We start from the raw sequence: 16,039 nt of genomic DNA, 5'->3' as shown, positions 1-16,039 counted from the left end.
AATTTTTTTTTTTTACCTCCCAACCTCTCAAAACTCCATTTTGATATCTTTCTCTGACTGTAATTCATCACTAATCTTGTTTAAAGTTCATGTTCTTGGGATGCCTGGGTGGCTCAGCAGCTGAGTACCTTTGGCTCAGGTCGGGATTCTGGGGTTTGGGGTTTGAGTCCCACATTGGGCTCCTCCACAGGTAGCCTGCTTCTCCCTCTGCCTGTGTCTCTGCCTCTGTGTCTCTCACGAATAAATAAAAATAAAATCTTACAAAAAAAATAAAGTTCATGTTCTCTGGACATTGTTATTTATCTGCAATAGTGGAACAGTATCTGTGCTTCTACAAAGAATCTTGTCCAACTCCTTTCTCTTCCACTGGGAATGGGAGTGGTGTGTGAATTCCCAGAGTCTGGTGGATAGTTTGACCTAAGTTGTTACCTCTCAGCAACTCAAAGCCTCTGTCATGTAGGTAAGAACTTTCCTTAGCTTCAGTGTCTTCTTTAAAAAAAAAAAAAAAAAGTTTTATTTATTCCATTTGATTTTGTGGGAAGGCTTGTATATCTGATCTGTGCCCACATCTTTCCTAGGAGTCAGGGTTTTGTTTTTTAATAATTTGGGTAAAGTTTATTAAAGTCAACACTTACTTCCCCAGCTTAAAATACTTCTTAAAATACTTTATTTGCTTAATAAAGATGGCATAAATTTTATACATATCTTAAACTATTTTAAAGTTTCTTGCAGGAAACTTTAAGGAATTGCAGTAACTTGATTAGTTTCCTTCAAAGTATTTACAGCAGTTACATTCCTGACTCCCAGAAGAAGTGGTACTGTGGTACTCTGTTGGTTTTTTTGTTTGTTTGTTTTGTTTTGTTTTGTTTTTTTAGATTTTATTTATTTATTCATGAGATATACAGAGTGGCAGAGACACAGGCAGGGGGAGAAACAGGCTCCACATAAGAAGCCCGATGTGGGACTTGATCTCAGGACTCCGGGATCACGCCTGGGACGCTCAACCGCTTAGCCACCCAGACGTCCCTTTGTTTTGTTTTTTAAAGATTTTATTTATTTGAGTGAGAGAGAGAGAATGAAGAGGAGAGGGACGGAGGGATAAGCAGGCTCCCCACTGAGCAGGGAGCCCCATGCAGGGCTCTCAGGACCCTGGAATCATGACCAGAGCCTAAGGCAAATGCTTAACCAACTGAGCCACCCCAGAGCCCTAGTTTTCTGTATACTTTAAAGCAGAGTGATTTTATGGTAGGTACATAGCCTAAGGCAACTAATTCTACTCAAATTTGTATTTATCACAACATTTATAAAAAATTTCAGTTAAATTATTAGGTAGCTTAAAGCTAAATGTCTGACTACTATGTACCATAGCAACATTAATGAAATAAGGTTATTTCACAAAATCTTCCTCTCCTTGCCCAAATCTCCATCTATCTTGATTGTATAAATATTTCGAATATCTCACAATCACTGACATATCTTTCATGCTACAAAGCATAGAAATGAGTGAATTTCCTTACAAAAATCTTTTTCCTCCAGATATTAGATTTACTGCATATAATCCTGTCTTCATGGTGTATGGCAGTTGAGCATATTAGTGAAATAATTGCCTAACATTCAATTCATGGATCTATCTAGTCCTCAAAGTTTAACATGCACCAGAATTCCTTGGAAGGCTGTTAAAACCAAATTGCTCAAGATCAAGTAACAAGGACCAGATTTGCACTCTCACCTAAAATAATGAATAACAAAAAGCAGGCGAAAGTTACAAAACAATGATTTTCAAGACACTAGACACCAGGCAATGAAGGACAATGATCCTTGAGAGACAGAAAACAATTTTAGTATATGTGCTGCCAAAGTGAGTACGAGATACAGAACACAAATGCAAGTGAGCCCTGAACCTGAGTGTGCTCCAGTTTATAGCCTTGAGGGCATTTTTAGGTCACATCTTAGGGGAACAGAGGGTAGCCTGGTGAACTCTTTGAGCTGAAGTCAGGGGAAATCAAAGTTAAGGCAGAATTCCAGAGAAGAAGGAATGCACAGAAAGAAAAAACCCTTATACAAAAATCCACCTAGAGATCTGCAGAGGATTCTAGAGTATTCAGCAGAGCACTGATTAGCACATGCATGTGAGGAACTAACCAAAGCCAAGGAAAGAGCCGACAGAAAGGATTAAAGGGAATAGTGCCCATGGTTGGTTGGGAACAATGTTCTTACCAGCCAGATTGGAAAAACTCATAATTCATAAGATAGTGTCTAGAGTATTCAAGAAGGTCTTGTCGCAGTAGTGAAGAATAATTACTTCTAAACTGAGCATTGGTTGGTGGGAATGCAAAATGATGCAGCCACTCCGGAAAACAGTATGGAGGTTCCTCAAAAAGTTAAAAATAGGGATCCCTAGGTGGCACAGCAGTTTAGCGCCTGCCTTTGGCCCAGGGCACGATCCTGGAGACCAGGGATCGAGTCCCACGTCAGGCTCCCTGCATGGAACCTGCTTCTCCCTCTGCCTGTGTCTCTGCCTCTCTCTCTCTCATGAATAAATAAAATCTTAAAAAAAAAAAGTTAAAAATAGAACTACCCTATGATCCAACAATTGCACTACTAGGGATTTACCCAAAGAATACAAAAATACGGGGATCCCTGGGTGGCGCAGCGGTTTGGCGCCTGCCTTTGGTCCAGGGCGCGATCCTGGAGTCTCGGGATCGAGTCCTGCGTCAGGCTCCTGGCATGGAGCCTGCTTCTCCCTCCTCCTGTGTCTCTGCCTCTCTCTCTCTTTCTCTGTGTCTATCATAAATAATAAAGAAATAAATAAATCTTTAAAAAATACAAAAATACTAATTTGAAGGGATACGTGCACCCTGATATTTACAGCAGCACTATCAACAATAGCCAGACTATGGAAAGAGCCCAAATGTCCATTGACTGATGAATGGATAAAGAGGACATGGTATTTATATACAATGGAATATTACTTCGCCATAAAAAAGAATGAAATCTTATCATTTGCAATGACATGGATGGAGTTGAAGAGTATTATGCTAAGTGAAGTATATCCATCAGAGAAAGAGAAATACCATATGATGCTCCTATGCGGAACTTAAGAAACAAAACTAATGTTCATGAGGGAAAAAAAAGACAGACAACCCAGGAAACAGATTCTTAACTACAGAGAACAAACTGATGGTTACCAAGGAGGGAGGTGGGTGGACAGATGAGGTAAATATGATTGATGGGGATTAAGGAGTACATTTGTCCTGATGAGCACCAAGTGGTGTATGGAAGTGTTGAATCATGAAATTGTACATCTGAAACAAATGTAAACTAGTGGAATTAAAACAAAAACTAAATAAACTGAGCACTGCTTTGGACCTACTTAAAAATCATAAAAAACCTGAAAGTATGATGTAATTTCCAAGTAACCTAACTGATTCTAGAACAAAGCTCAAGAAGATTTATAAGAATACAAAAATACCCAACAAGGTAAAATTCTGGCATCTAATCTAAGATTATCAAGTATGCAAAGAGTCAGGAACACATGACCCTTTTATACTGAGATATATAATGAGATAACCAGTTGGAACCACCTCAGAACTGACACAATGTTACTTACATGTAAGTAGAAACATGGAAGACATAATAAAGATAACAATAAGCTTCTAGAAATAAAAATCACAATGTCTGAGATGAAAAATAGACTAGATGGAATTAAACAGCAGATTAGACAATACAGAAGACTAATGAACTTAAAGGCATAGCAGCAGAAACTATTCAAAATGAAATACAGAGAGATAGAAGAGTTATAAAACAAGACAGAAACATAAAGAGTATCCATGACCTATAGGACAGCCTCATGAAGTCGAATACAGGAGTAATTGAAGCCTCTGAAAGAAGGGAAGGGGGACAGGAAAAATGCTTCAAGAATTATCCCCCCAGTCACCGGGTGGCTCAGCAGTTTAGCGCCTGCCTTTGGCCCAGGGTGTGATCCTGGAGTGCCAGGATTGAGTCCTACATCAGGCTCCCTGCATGGAGCCTGCTTCTCCCTAGGCCTGTCTCTCTGCCTCTCTCTCTCGCTCTCTCTCTCTCTCTCATGAATAAATAAGTGAAATCTTTAAAAAAAAAATTATGCCCTCAAATTTTCCAAATTTGATGACAACCAAAACCGCATATACAAGGTCAACTAACCCCAAGCACAAGAAATTTGAATAAAACTATATCAAAGAGTATAATTGTCAAATAACACAAAACCCAGTAATAAAATCTCAAAAACAGCCAGAGAAAGAGGCTTATTAACTACATAAGAACAAAGATAAAAATATAATTCTATTTCTTACTGGAAATAATGCAAATAAAAGTGGAGTAACATTTTAAAATACTGAAAGAAAAAGGGACAACTTACAAATCTATACATAATAAAAACACTTTTTAAAAAAAGATTTTAAGTGGGCAGCCCAGGTGGCTCAGCAGTTTAGCACCGCCTTCGGCCCAGGGCGTGATCCTGGAGACCCGGGATCGAGTCCCATGTCAGGCTCTCTGCATGGAGCCTCCTTCTCCCTCTGCCTGTGTCTCTGCCTCCCTCTCATTCTGTGTCTCTCATGAATAAATAAAATCTTTAATAATATATATATATTATTAAAGATTTTAAGTAATCTAGGGGCACTTGGGTGGCTCAGTCAGTTGAGCATTGGACTCTTAGTTTCAGCTCAGGTAATAGTTTGAGGGTGGTGGGATGGAGTCCCTGGTGGGGCTCCATGCTCAGTGCAGAGCCTGCTTAAGATTTTCTCTCCCTCTCCCTCCACCTTTGCTCCTCCCGCTGCTCATGCTCTCTCTCTCTCTTTCTCTAAATTAGATAAATAAAATCTTGAAAAGAAAAAAGATTTTAAGTAATCTCTGCACTCAATGTGAGGCTCAAACTCACAACCCCAAGATTCAGAGTACCATACTCTAGCCACTGAGCCAGCTAGGTACCCTCAGAGTAAAAACATCTTTAAAAATAATTCAAATAAAGCCTGCACTATAAGAAATGTTTTAAAGGAAGTTCTTCAGGGAAAAAAAAAAAGAGCTACCATATACATCTATGAAAAGAATTAGGGATCCCTGGGTGGCGCAGCGGTTTGGCGCCTGCCTTTGGCCCAGGGCGCGATCCTGGAGACCCGGGATCGAATCCCACATCAGTCTCCCGGTGCATGGAGCCTGCTTCGCCCTCTGCCTGTGTCTCTGCCTCTCTTTCTCTCTGTGACTATCATAAATAAATAAAAAATTAAAAAAAAAAAGAAAAGAATTAAAGAGCACGGGCAAAAAAGTTAAGTATAAGAGTATATAAGTAAGAAATTTTTATTACCATTTAAATATTTTTAAAAGATAATTGACTATTTATGGGCACCTGGCTAGCTAAGCCCCATGTTGGGTGCATAAACAAACAAATTTGACTATTTAAACCAAAATAACAATGTATTGTGAGATTTATAACTTATGCAGAATTAAAATTCATAAACAATAAGGCTGGAAGGAGAGAAAGAGAAGTACATTACTGTAACATTCTTATTCTATACCTGCCGTGGCATAAAAATCAACTTATGGTAGACCGATAAGTTAAAAATGTATACTATAACACTAAAATAATACAGAGTTATAGCCAATAATCTCACAAAGAAGATAAAATGAGATCATAAAAAATATTCCATTAATTCGAAGTCAAATAAAAAGGAAAAGGGAAATAAAGAGGAGATTAAAAATAGAGAAAACAAATAGCAAGATAATAGGCTCAAATATAACCATATCAATAATCACATGAATTGTAAATGGTAGAAGCACATCAATCAATGAAAAGGAAAAATTTGATTGGATAAAAAAAAAGTAGCAACAAACTATATGCTATATAGTTAAGAGTATGGAAAAGATACACCACACTAACACTAGTCAAAAGAAAGCTGAAGTTGTATGAATATCAAAGTGGATTTCAGAGCAAAGGATATATAAAACCAAGAGATTTCAGTAGACTTCTCTTAATGATTGATAGAATGAGTAGGAGAAAATCAGCAAGGACACCAACAACACTATCAACAAACTTGACATTTATAAAACACTCTACCCAACAACACTAAGATACACATTGTTCTCAAGTGTACCTGGAACATTTTCCATGATAAACTGTATTCTGGGCCACAAAGCAAATATTAATACACTTAAAAGGATTTAACATCCACCAAGTATGTTCTTAGACTAAACTGAAATGAAATTAGAAATAAACAAAAAGATTTCTGGAAAGGGGCGCCTGGGTGGCTCAGTGGTTGAGCGCCTGCCTTCGGCTTGGGGCATGATCCTGGGGTCCCTGGATCGAGTCCCACATCGGGCTCCCTGCATGGAGCCTGCTTCTCCCTCTGCCTGTGTCTCTGCCTCTCTCTCTGTGTCTCTCATGAATAAATAAATAAAATCTTTAAAAAAAAGATTTCTGGGAAATCTACAAATATTTGGAAAGTAAGACTTCTAATTAACCCATGGATCCATCTAAGAAATAAAAAGGGAAGTAAAAAGATATTTTGAACTGAATGAAAATATATCAGAGTTTATGGGATGTTACTAATTTAATGTGCTATGGGGATGCATAAGCACAAATACCTACATTAGAGAAGGGTCTCAGATCAATGACCTCACCTTCTATCTTGAGAAACTAAAAAAAAAAAAAAAAAGAAGAGCAAATTAAAACCAAAGTGAGAAGAAAGGAAAGACAACAGCAGGAATCAATGAAATGGAAAACAGGAAAAAAGAGAAAATATAACCAAAATCCAATTCTTTGAGAAGATTAAAAAAATTTGTAAGTCTCCAGCATCAGGAATGAGAAAGATTCCCATCCCTACAGTTTCTACAGATAGTTAAAACAAGAACAAGAAAATATGATCATTGCTTCTCAGTCTTTTGGCTAAGATCCAGTGGAGAATATTATGATCAGTTTTATGCCCATAATTTTATTTATTTTTTTAAAAAAGATTTTATTTATTTATTCATGAGAGACACACACACACAGAGAAAGAGAGCCAGAGACACAGACAGAGGGAGAAGCAGGCTCCTCACAGGGAGCCCGACATGGGACTCGATCCCAGGTCCCCAGGATCACTCCTTGGGCTGAAGGTGGCGCTAAACCGCTGAGCCACCCGGGCTGCCCCTATGCCCATAATTTTAACAGCTTAGATGAAACAGGCAAATTTCTCGAAAGACACTAACTAGCAAAGCTTATTCAAGAAGAAACAGGTGGGCAGCCTGGGTGGCTCAGCGGTTTAGCGCTGCCTTTGGCCCAGGGTGTGATCCTGGGGTCCCAGGATGGAGTCCCACATCAGGCTCCCTGCATGGAGCCTGCTTCTCCCTCTGCCTCTGTCTCTGTATCTCTCATGGATAAATAAATAAAATCTTAAAAAAAAAAAAAAAAGAAGGAACAGATAAACTTAATGGCCTTGTGTCTATTTTTTTTTTTAATTGAGCGTAAATACCTTTCCACAAAGGAAATTCCAGGCCCTAATGGCTTCACTGGTGACTATTACCAAACATTTAATAAATACGTAATACGACACTATTCAAACTCACTCTGAGGCCTGACACCTCAACCAAAGACATTACAAAGAAACCACGAACCAATACCTACATATACCCAACACAGAAGCAAAAATTTTTTTGTGGGGAGGGTTTCAAGTCATTTTATTAATTCAGTCATACAAAAGACACCCCCACACACACACACCATCTCTGCCACTCCTGCTTTCTTCCAAAAAGTAGTGGGGTGAGAGGGAGAGAAAAATTGAGCACCCCCTCCCCTAGAAGCCACTTACAAAAGGCAGAGATGGGGCTGAGGCAGGGGGAACATGTGACAAAAACAGCGACAGATAAAAGAGGGGCAACAGAACCACAAACACAACATAAAGCTGGGCAGGGTGAGGGCAGGGCTGGGGAGCACTAGGGAGCCTGGACGGTGGTAGAGAGAAGGCCAGAGGCCTCTCCCTTCTTTCTTACAGTCTCAAAAGCTGCCGGCTCCACCTGGACAGCCCAGTGAGTTCTGCAGTATATTTGTTTGTCTTCTCTTCACATGCTAGGGTCCCACGAGAAGGGGGCAGGGACCACCAGCTCCTCCCAGGGCCACACCTGTGCCTGCCTTCCCCACCCCACTGAGGAGTGTGTGCATGAGCCACAAGAGAAAAAGAGCAAAAGTGCCCGGCTCCTACCCGGTCCCGGGCCCATCTCTGGGATGGGCAGCAAGTGCTGCCTCAAAAATAAAATATTAACACATAAAGCCCAGCGCAGGCCTGGCTGAGAAGAATGAGAACTGCTAGATCACCAGGCCCAAGAAGATATACAGGAAGATAGGGAAAGAGAAGCAAAGCACATCCAGACTCTGGAATGCGTTTCAGGACCATGGCAATGCCAGTCCCACCGCCTCCCTCACACACAGGTGGGGACAAGGACCCTTCTAACAGGACATGAGGTGTAAGGGCTCTGTGCCTTTTCAAGCTTTCCTTCAACCCAGCCAGGGAGGCAGAGTGCCAAAAGCCCTAGAGAGATTGAGAAAGGGCCAGTGGCTTTGGTATGAGGGACGCATGTCTGGACAGCGACTCTTACCCATCGTCTTGAAGCCCCAAATCACTGAGAAACTGCCCTAGCCAAGAGCTCTCCTGCTTCTTTCAGCTATTTGGTTCTCTAAGGGGGTAGGACTTGGGTAGGTCTTGGAGGAAGTGAGGGGAAAGTCAGAAAGGGAAAAAGTTCCCATTTATTGCCTGAATCTGTGTCCTAAAGCCCATGAAAGGGAGACTGCCGGGACGGGACCCCAACTCCTCTGGCCAGAAACCTTGAACACTTCACTCCAAAAACTAAGGCTGCTGGGATCCCTGGGTGGCGCAGCGGTTTGGCGCCTGCCTTTGGCGCAGGGCACGATCCTGGAGACCCCGGATCGAATCCCACATCGGGTTCCCGGTGCATGGAGCCTGCCTTCTCCCTCTGCCTGTGTCTCTGCCTCTCTCTCTCTCTCTCTCTCTCTCTGTGACTATCATAAAATAAAAATTAAAAAAAAAATTAAAAAAAAAAAAAAAAACTAAGGCTGCTGTGTGGGGCTAGATAGGAGTGTTAGGCACAGGTGCTGGCACATCCATCGTCTGCACAGAAGAGACCCTTGCCCTCCAGATCCTCCTTTTGGCTTCTTTTCTCTTGCAGTTGTACCTCTAGGTCTCCTGAGACTGGGGCCACCACAGTGCTGGGCAGGGCTTTGGTTTCCTGGATCTCTGTAGATCTCAATATGTATGAGTAAGTTTCTGGAAAAATGAGCAATCCAGGCTCTTTTGCCTGCCCACCTCCGTTCTTTTTCTGCCCCCAGGAGCCACTGTGTTTCTGCCCCACGGGGACGGGAAGCCAGTGGAAACCAGAACCAAGAACCAGACTTGGAAACTATCACCCTCACCAGTGTCACCCATCATTAGCAGCCACCTGCCGCCCCACACCGTCATGGCTGTATAGACTGGATCTCCTTGGTCTTGAGGCAGAGATCACAAGCCTAGAAGGCTGAGGCCTCAGTGGTCAGCAGTCCGTATGTGCTCTGTCATGCGTGTGTACTTGTGGTGGCCTCACACAGGACAGCACGCTAGTCATTGTTCACCTCCTTGCAACAGGTACCACACATGTACACCACACCTGGGGGGGAGGCTGAGGCCCTGAGTCCCCACTTGCCTTGCTGAGGGGGCCAGGCTATTTGTTTCCAGAGTTCCCCCACCCCGCCCACTGCTGTTTGCAGTGCGGGAGCAGAGGGCGGGAGGGGAGAGACTGGGCTGATCCCATTAACAGCAGCAGCTAGGGAGCCTAAGTAAGGCTCCTGGGAAAAAGCACTAGGGGCAGGTGGATTCAGGGCCTTTCCCCCATCCTAACCAAGACCAGGAAAGCCAGGGTTTGGACCAGGGAAGGGACTTGTATTGGAGGGCAGGCTGGGGGGCCCCTGACCAGGTCTCTGGAGGAGAAGGCCCAAAAGGTGCTCCCGGTTGCACAAAGTGTTGGGGGAGAGAAGGGATGCCCAGCTCCCCTCTGAGAGGTTGTCCTATGGTGGGTGAGATCATGGGCCGATCCTCCCAGGCCTGGCATCATCTGTCCACCAGGAGGCTGAAGTTTTGACCCAGAGGCTAGTGGAAGGTTTGGCTAGGAAAGCTCATGTTGCTTCGGGGTTAGCAGCCAGGGCCCTGCAGGGCTGTGTGTTGGGGATGGGGGCTGTTCATGTTGAAAACAAGGCCCATAGGGTTGGGAGGGAAGGGGGGATGCTATTGATGAAGAGGCTGGGGACCACCTCTAATGCCCTAGCCTGGGCATACCTGGCCTGCCATGCCCCCCTGTGCACAGAAGCCTCCAAAGGAAACACAACTGCCAAGGAAAGGAGGGGCTGTGCCCCCCACCTTAGGGGCTCTCAAGACATCCTCAGAAGGGTTGGATGCAACCAGGTGATCTACTATGGGAGGCAGACATGGTGCAAACTCTGTCAGGTGTGAGTATGCAGGGCCCTGAGTATTTGGTTTCCTTCACTTCTTTCCTGGGCTCTTCATCTTCAGACCCACCTTGCCCTGCTTCCTCTTGGTGCCAGATGGCGCAGAGGGCAGTGGGGGGCAGCCACCTCTCTCCAGCTTGTCTGGTGGGGGTGGCACTGAGGTGGCCATGAGGGCAGAGGGCAGGGGTCAGCAACAGTGGGGGACAGACTTGTCCTCAGGGGCACCATTCCCAGGAGGGGGTCAGGGTGCTCTTGAGGAGCAGCCAGGCCAGGTGGCGAGGCCAGGCATCCAGTGGAGTATCAGCTGCCCACCTTCAGAAGTAAAAATTCTTGTTTTAAAAAGAGATTTTATTTATTCATGAGAGACATACAGAGAGAGGCAGAAACAAAGGCAGAGGGAGAAGCAGGCTCCATGCAGGAAGCCCGATGTGGGACTTTATCCCGGGATCCCAGGATCACACACACCCTGAGCTGAAGGCAGATCCTCAATCACTGAGTCACCCTGGCATCCCAGGAGTAAAAATTCTAAACACAATTTTATCAAGTCAAATCCAAAAACATATTAAAAGGGTAACAACATCAAGACCAAGAGGAATTAATCCTAGGAATGTACTTGGTCTAACATTCAAAAGTCAATTAATGTTAACATATCAATCATATTCACAAACTCAGAAGAAAAACTATATGATCATCCCAATAGATTCAGAAAGAGCATTTAACAAAATCCAAAGCCCATTCCTGATTAAAACAAAACAAAACAAAACAAAACAAAAAAAATTCTCAGCAATAGGACTTCTATAAAAGAGGACTTCACTAACTTGATAAAGGACACCTACCAAAAAAACAAAACAAAACAAACAAAAACCCTACAGCTAATACTATACTTAATTATAAAAGGCTGAATGCTTTCCTTTAAGAACAAGACAGAGATGTCCACTCTCATCAGCACTATTCAACACTGTATTGGAGATTCTAGACAGTGCAATCAGGCAAGAAAAAAAAGTCATCTACTGAAAGAAGTAAAGCAGTTTTCATTCAGAGATGGTATAATCTTCTAGGTAAAAAATATGATGGAATCTACAAAAAAAAGCTACTAGAACTAGTAAATGAGTTTTTTAAGGTCGTGAGATACAGTATCAGTATACAAAAATCAAGTATATATTAGCATTTTGAACTAAACTTTGGAATGAAAAATTGAGAATTTAAAAAATGATATAATTTATAACATGAAAAAAAAGACAGGCATAGGGATAAATCTGACAGAAGATGTGAAAGAAACATTTATACCCTGAAAACCACAAAATATTGCTGAGAGAAATTAGACAAAAATAACAGAGATATATTTTCTTCATGGATCAGGGGGCAATTAAGATGTCACTTCTTCCCCAATTTAAATATAGATTTAATATAATCCTAATCAAAATCAGAGGAAGTATTTGCATAGAAATTCATTAACTTCTGCTTCTTTATTTTTTTTATTTTTTTAACTTCTGCTTCTTTAAAAGATGCTGTTATGGAAATCAAGACTAGTCACAAACTGAGGGAAAAATATTTGCAAACTATATATCTGAGAAAGAACTTGTATCAAGAATATATAGAGAGGGGAAAAAAAAGTGCAAAAGTGCACCTGGATGGCTCAGTTGGTTACATGTCCAACTCTTGGCTTCCATGAAGTTTAACCTTCTAATTGCTAAACAGAAATGATGATATGATGACAAAAAGAATGGGGAGGCAAAAAGAAACAGAAGAACCTAAGCCTAGTGGTGATGCCAGTAAAACGGAAGGAGGCCTATGATTATTAGACAATAATCTTTTTTTTTTTTTTTTTAAGTAGGCTGTATACCCAGTACCCAACATGGGGCTTTAACCCCAACCTTAAGACCAAGGCCTGTGCTGTGCTGAAATCAAGAGTTGGACACCTAGCTGACTGAGCCACCCAGGTACTCCTGACAATAAGAATCTTAATTTGAAGAAATGCACAGCACAGCATTCAAGTAGTGGGTAACAGAGAAAGGCTGGTATTCAAAAGTGCAGAAGCAACCCTGGAGAATAGGATATAGCAGAATACTCTTGCCATGCTATTTCAAACTGGGAAGTGTAATTGGAAAAAAAAAAACCTCTAGGAGCTCTATTTTATTAACAAGTGCTAATTTCTATTGGTCTAATTACAAATACAATTCAACCAAATTGCAGATGGCATCTAAATAATATATCTTGAATATATGGAAGGATATGAAAGTGTTAATGATAATTTAGTCATTAATATGAGTTAATATATTTTGTTATTTAAATATTTATCCATAATTAGAGAAGTTTTTGTCTTCTTCAACTATGTTTTTAGAGGACTAATATTAGGAAGTTAATAATTAAAATTTTCCCCAAGTTATACTGAAAGAAGGAAGTCAGTGCAAATGTATAAAAACAAACGAATTAAGTTTAAGCAAATGAAAACAAAAGGACAGATTTTAACAAAATCTCTTTTAAATGTACTGAAATATTTTATAGTACACTTTCAAGGGTATCATCTAGTAACTTCAAAAAGGAGTAACATCCAATATATTTTATTACTAACAAATAATTAAAATCCAAGGGGTAGCATCATATACTTTAAAAAAGGGAGATGAAAAAAAAAATAAAAAAAAAGGGAGATGATGAAATTTTAAAGGTAATTTGAGATTTTAAAAAAGGTAAAAAAAATAGTAGTAAGAGAGAATCCAATAACAGCTACTTACTTTATTAAGCGAAAAAGTTTTCATCAGATCAGTTCATAAAGTCATTGATAAAGTCAATACACTGCCAACAAGGATTTGAAATCACGTCATTGATCTGTTGTTATACTGGACTGCTGTCCACTTGTTCATAGTAAGCAGAAGTTTTCATTTGAATATATTTTTTAAAGATTTTATTTATTTATTCATGACAGACACAGGGCGAGAGGCAGAGACATAGGCAGAGGGAGAAGCAGGCTCACTGAAGGGGAGCCTAATGCAGGACTCAATCCCAGGACCCTGGGATCATGTCCCGAGCCAAAGGTAGATGCTCAACCACTGAGCACCCAGGTATCCCTCTCATTTGAATTTTTAAAAATAAGTTGGGAAGTAAAAGATAAAGTAAAATTTTATTAAAAGGTAAAAATAAGTTGGGAAGTAAGAAACTTATAATGTACAAGTTTTATTTATTATGCAATTTTTCAAGCATTCCAACCTTACTCAGAAATAACACAAGACATCCAAGTGCTTTAAAATCCAAGGCCTTTAATTCATTTTTCAGTAATGACCATAAATGCCTTCATAAAACCTCTTTTTCACGAAAATGGAAGGCACTAGGCATTACATAACACCCTGAAAACAGTGATTCCCTCTGATGCTGGTGGAGATAACATTAAATGACAGGTTTTAGATCTTAACAATATCTCCTTAAAAAAAAAAAAAAAAGGACAACACTGAAAATCACACAAAAAATTACCAGTCTTTCTCAGATTCCCAATGCAATTTTCAGTTACTTTTACAAGTACATAATTTGAAATTAATAGATAAACCAGGTAAGTATGATATGGTTTTCAACATGTGTTAGATTTTAGTTAAATACAGTAAATATGAAGATACTGTTATTCTGCTACTTGGCATCCTTTGCTACTCTTTAGCTGTGCAAAATAAACTTGAAATGATACATCCTGTAGTGGCATAATTTAAAAGATCCTTGATATGACACTAACAACTTTCAAATTCTGGTCACAAACTGCATATAAATTGTAAGATTATTAAAATACTCCTTTTTGAAAAATAATAAGATGACCATTTATACCTAAATAAGGTTTCCCAGAAAGATATGAAATACTTTAGCATATAAAAGTAGTTGCCCCTTTTCCATAAGGACAATGTTGTTTCACAAAATAACTCATATGATCCAAGGCAAATGATTTCTTTCAAATGCCATATTCTCTCTATGACTTTGAGGTATGCTTCAAGAGACTGTATCCAGGAGAAAAGGGCACATTTAGGTATAAGACCACAGTTACAAACACAAAGAGGCTTTCTGGGTCAGGAGTGCCCTTAAGAGTTACATTAACAGAAAACAAGAGACAGCTTCTGAAGCCATTTCTTTTACAAACACATACAACTAAATTTGGTTACTGAGAGGGTAATTCAAGACACAGCTATTTACATATGTGCTATGTCATGTGTGGCTATTTTAAATAGTGGCTTCTGGAGGACACTCCTACTCAAACACAAACCAAACAACCTTACTTTACCAAATCACAATCTTCTATTTTTGGCAAGGTAGTATAAACAAAACAAAACAGAAACAAAATAAGCCTAGTGGTGCAATAAAAAAACTAGCTTGCTTAACAGTGATTTAGGCAAAGTCCCCATGTCTAACAACAGTAGGGACAGTATTCTGAGAAATATAATGGGGGGGGGGGAACCCCTACCAAACAAATAATGCTGAAAACTAATCTTATAATCAATCACTCACATGCCTATAACACAAAAGGTTTATGAATGCCTTTGACATGAGAATTCAGTTAAAAATAGCTGATTATGAGGTTTACAATTAGAATGTCTCTGGAAAACATCCAAGCTAATTAACCTAAACAGGTTCAACTAGTAAACGGTTAAGAAGAGATTAAACTCTTCCATAATTAATACTAGATGCTTTCTTGTGTTTGGAGAAACTGGTAAGACTAAACTTGAAATGATAATAGAATTTAATGAAATGAAACCTACATGACAACTGAAAAAAAGATCACACCAGGGCACTACTAATACACATGATGGGAGGCAAGAAACATCTTTAAGCAGTGATTACTCAGAAGAATGCCTTATAAAATTACATATCATAATCAAGTTAAGAAAAAGCTTCAAGACTAGCAGCTGGGCTTTGTGAAACATGTAGGACAACAGAAGGCACTACAAAAGCATTAATTACTTCTAACTACAGTCGGACAGATCAGTCTTTTCCTTCTTCTTTAGAAGATAGCCAGTGTGAATGTTATTTTTATATCCCCCTGAGTTTTAACATGATTGGGCAAAACAGCACCAATTTAAAAAAATATCTGCAATGCCAGCACTGCAGTTTGGAATCACTTAAACTGATGGCCCCACAGGTCTCTCATAAGAGCACTTTGAACATGATTAAAAATATAGAAATGCCTTTTGGCATTTCAGTATTAAAGTGGAACCACCATAGATATCCATTTTTCAAAATAATGCACTAAAAAGGTCTGTTTAGTCAGTATAGTCTTTCCACCCTGTAGCTAGCATTCACGGCTATTTTCCACACTGAGACATCTCCCTTGTGCGTTGGGTTGAAATGTCAGTATGCTTCATGGTGCACAATCTTTTTCGGCTGGAAAATCCTGGCAAGTGTCATGTCATGCCTGTTTTGAGCAGTATGCCTTGTAGGTCCTCTGGTAATGCTAAGATAATTGCATCTATGTGTGTCCGTAACTTTTCCATGGTGTCAGGTTTCACAGGCAAGCGCTCTCGATCAGCCTGCAACTACATAAGGAACATTTGGAAGCATTTAAATTATCCTCTC

The 16,039-nt window shown here is 40.2% G+C and overlaps 1 protein-coding gene and 1 pseudogene across 8 annotated transcripts in view; both read right to left on the bottom strand.

Moving 5' to 3' along the window:
• The window catches only part of DENND6A (DENN domain containing 6A), a 109,142-nt gene that overhangs the window by 4,502 nt on the left and 88,601 nt on the right, over window positions 1–16,039 (bottom strand). For 7 of the 8 annotated variants that reach the window (XM_025985914.2, XM_072720675.1, XM_025985904.2 and 4 more), the window contains one exon: window positions 13,733–15,999. The exons of the other annotated variant lie outside the window; for it this stretch is intronic. In XM_025985914.2, coding sequence (XP_025841699.2) covers window positions 15,868–15,999 — 132 coding nt within the window. In that variant the 3' untranslated portion in view covers window positions 13,733–15,867. Of the gene's footprint in view, window positions 1–13,732; window positions 16,000–16,039 lie in introns of those variants that run through there. 8 annotated transcript variants of the gene reach the window in all.
• LOC112909835 (pygopus homolog 2 pseudogene) lies at window positions 9,439–10,667 on the bottom strand (annotated as a pseudogene).

The sequence above is a fragment of the Vulpes vulpes genome, chromosome 9, assembly GCF_048418805.1.
Source record: "Vulpes vulpes isolate BD-2025 chromosome 9, VulVul3, whole genome shotgun sequence".
In the NCBI taxonomy this organism is placed as follows: domain Eukaryota; kingdom Metazoa; phylum Chordata; class Mammalia; order Carnivora; family Canidae; genus Vulpes; species Vulpes vulpes.
Note: the sequence above shows the minus strand (reverse complement) of the source record. Positions and strands in the feature narration are given on the sequence as shown.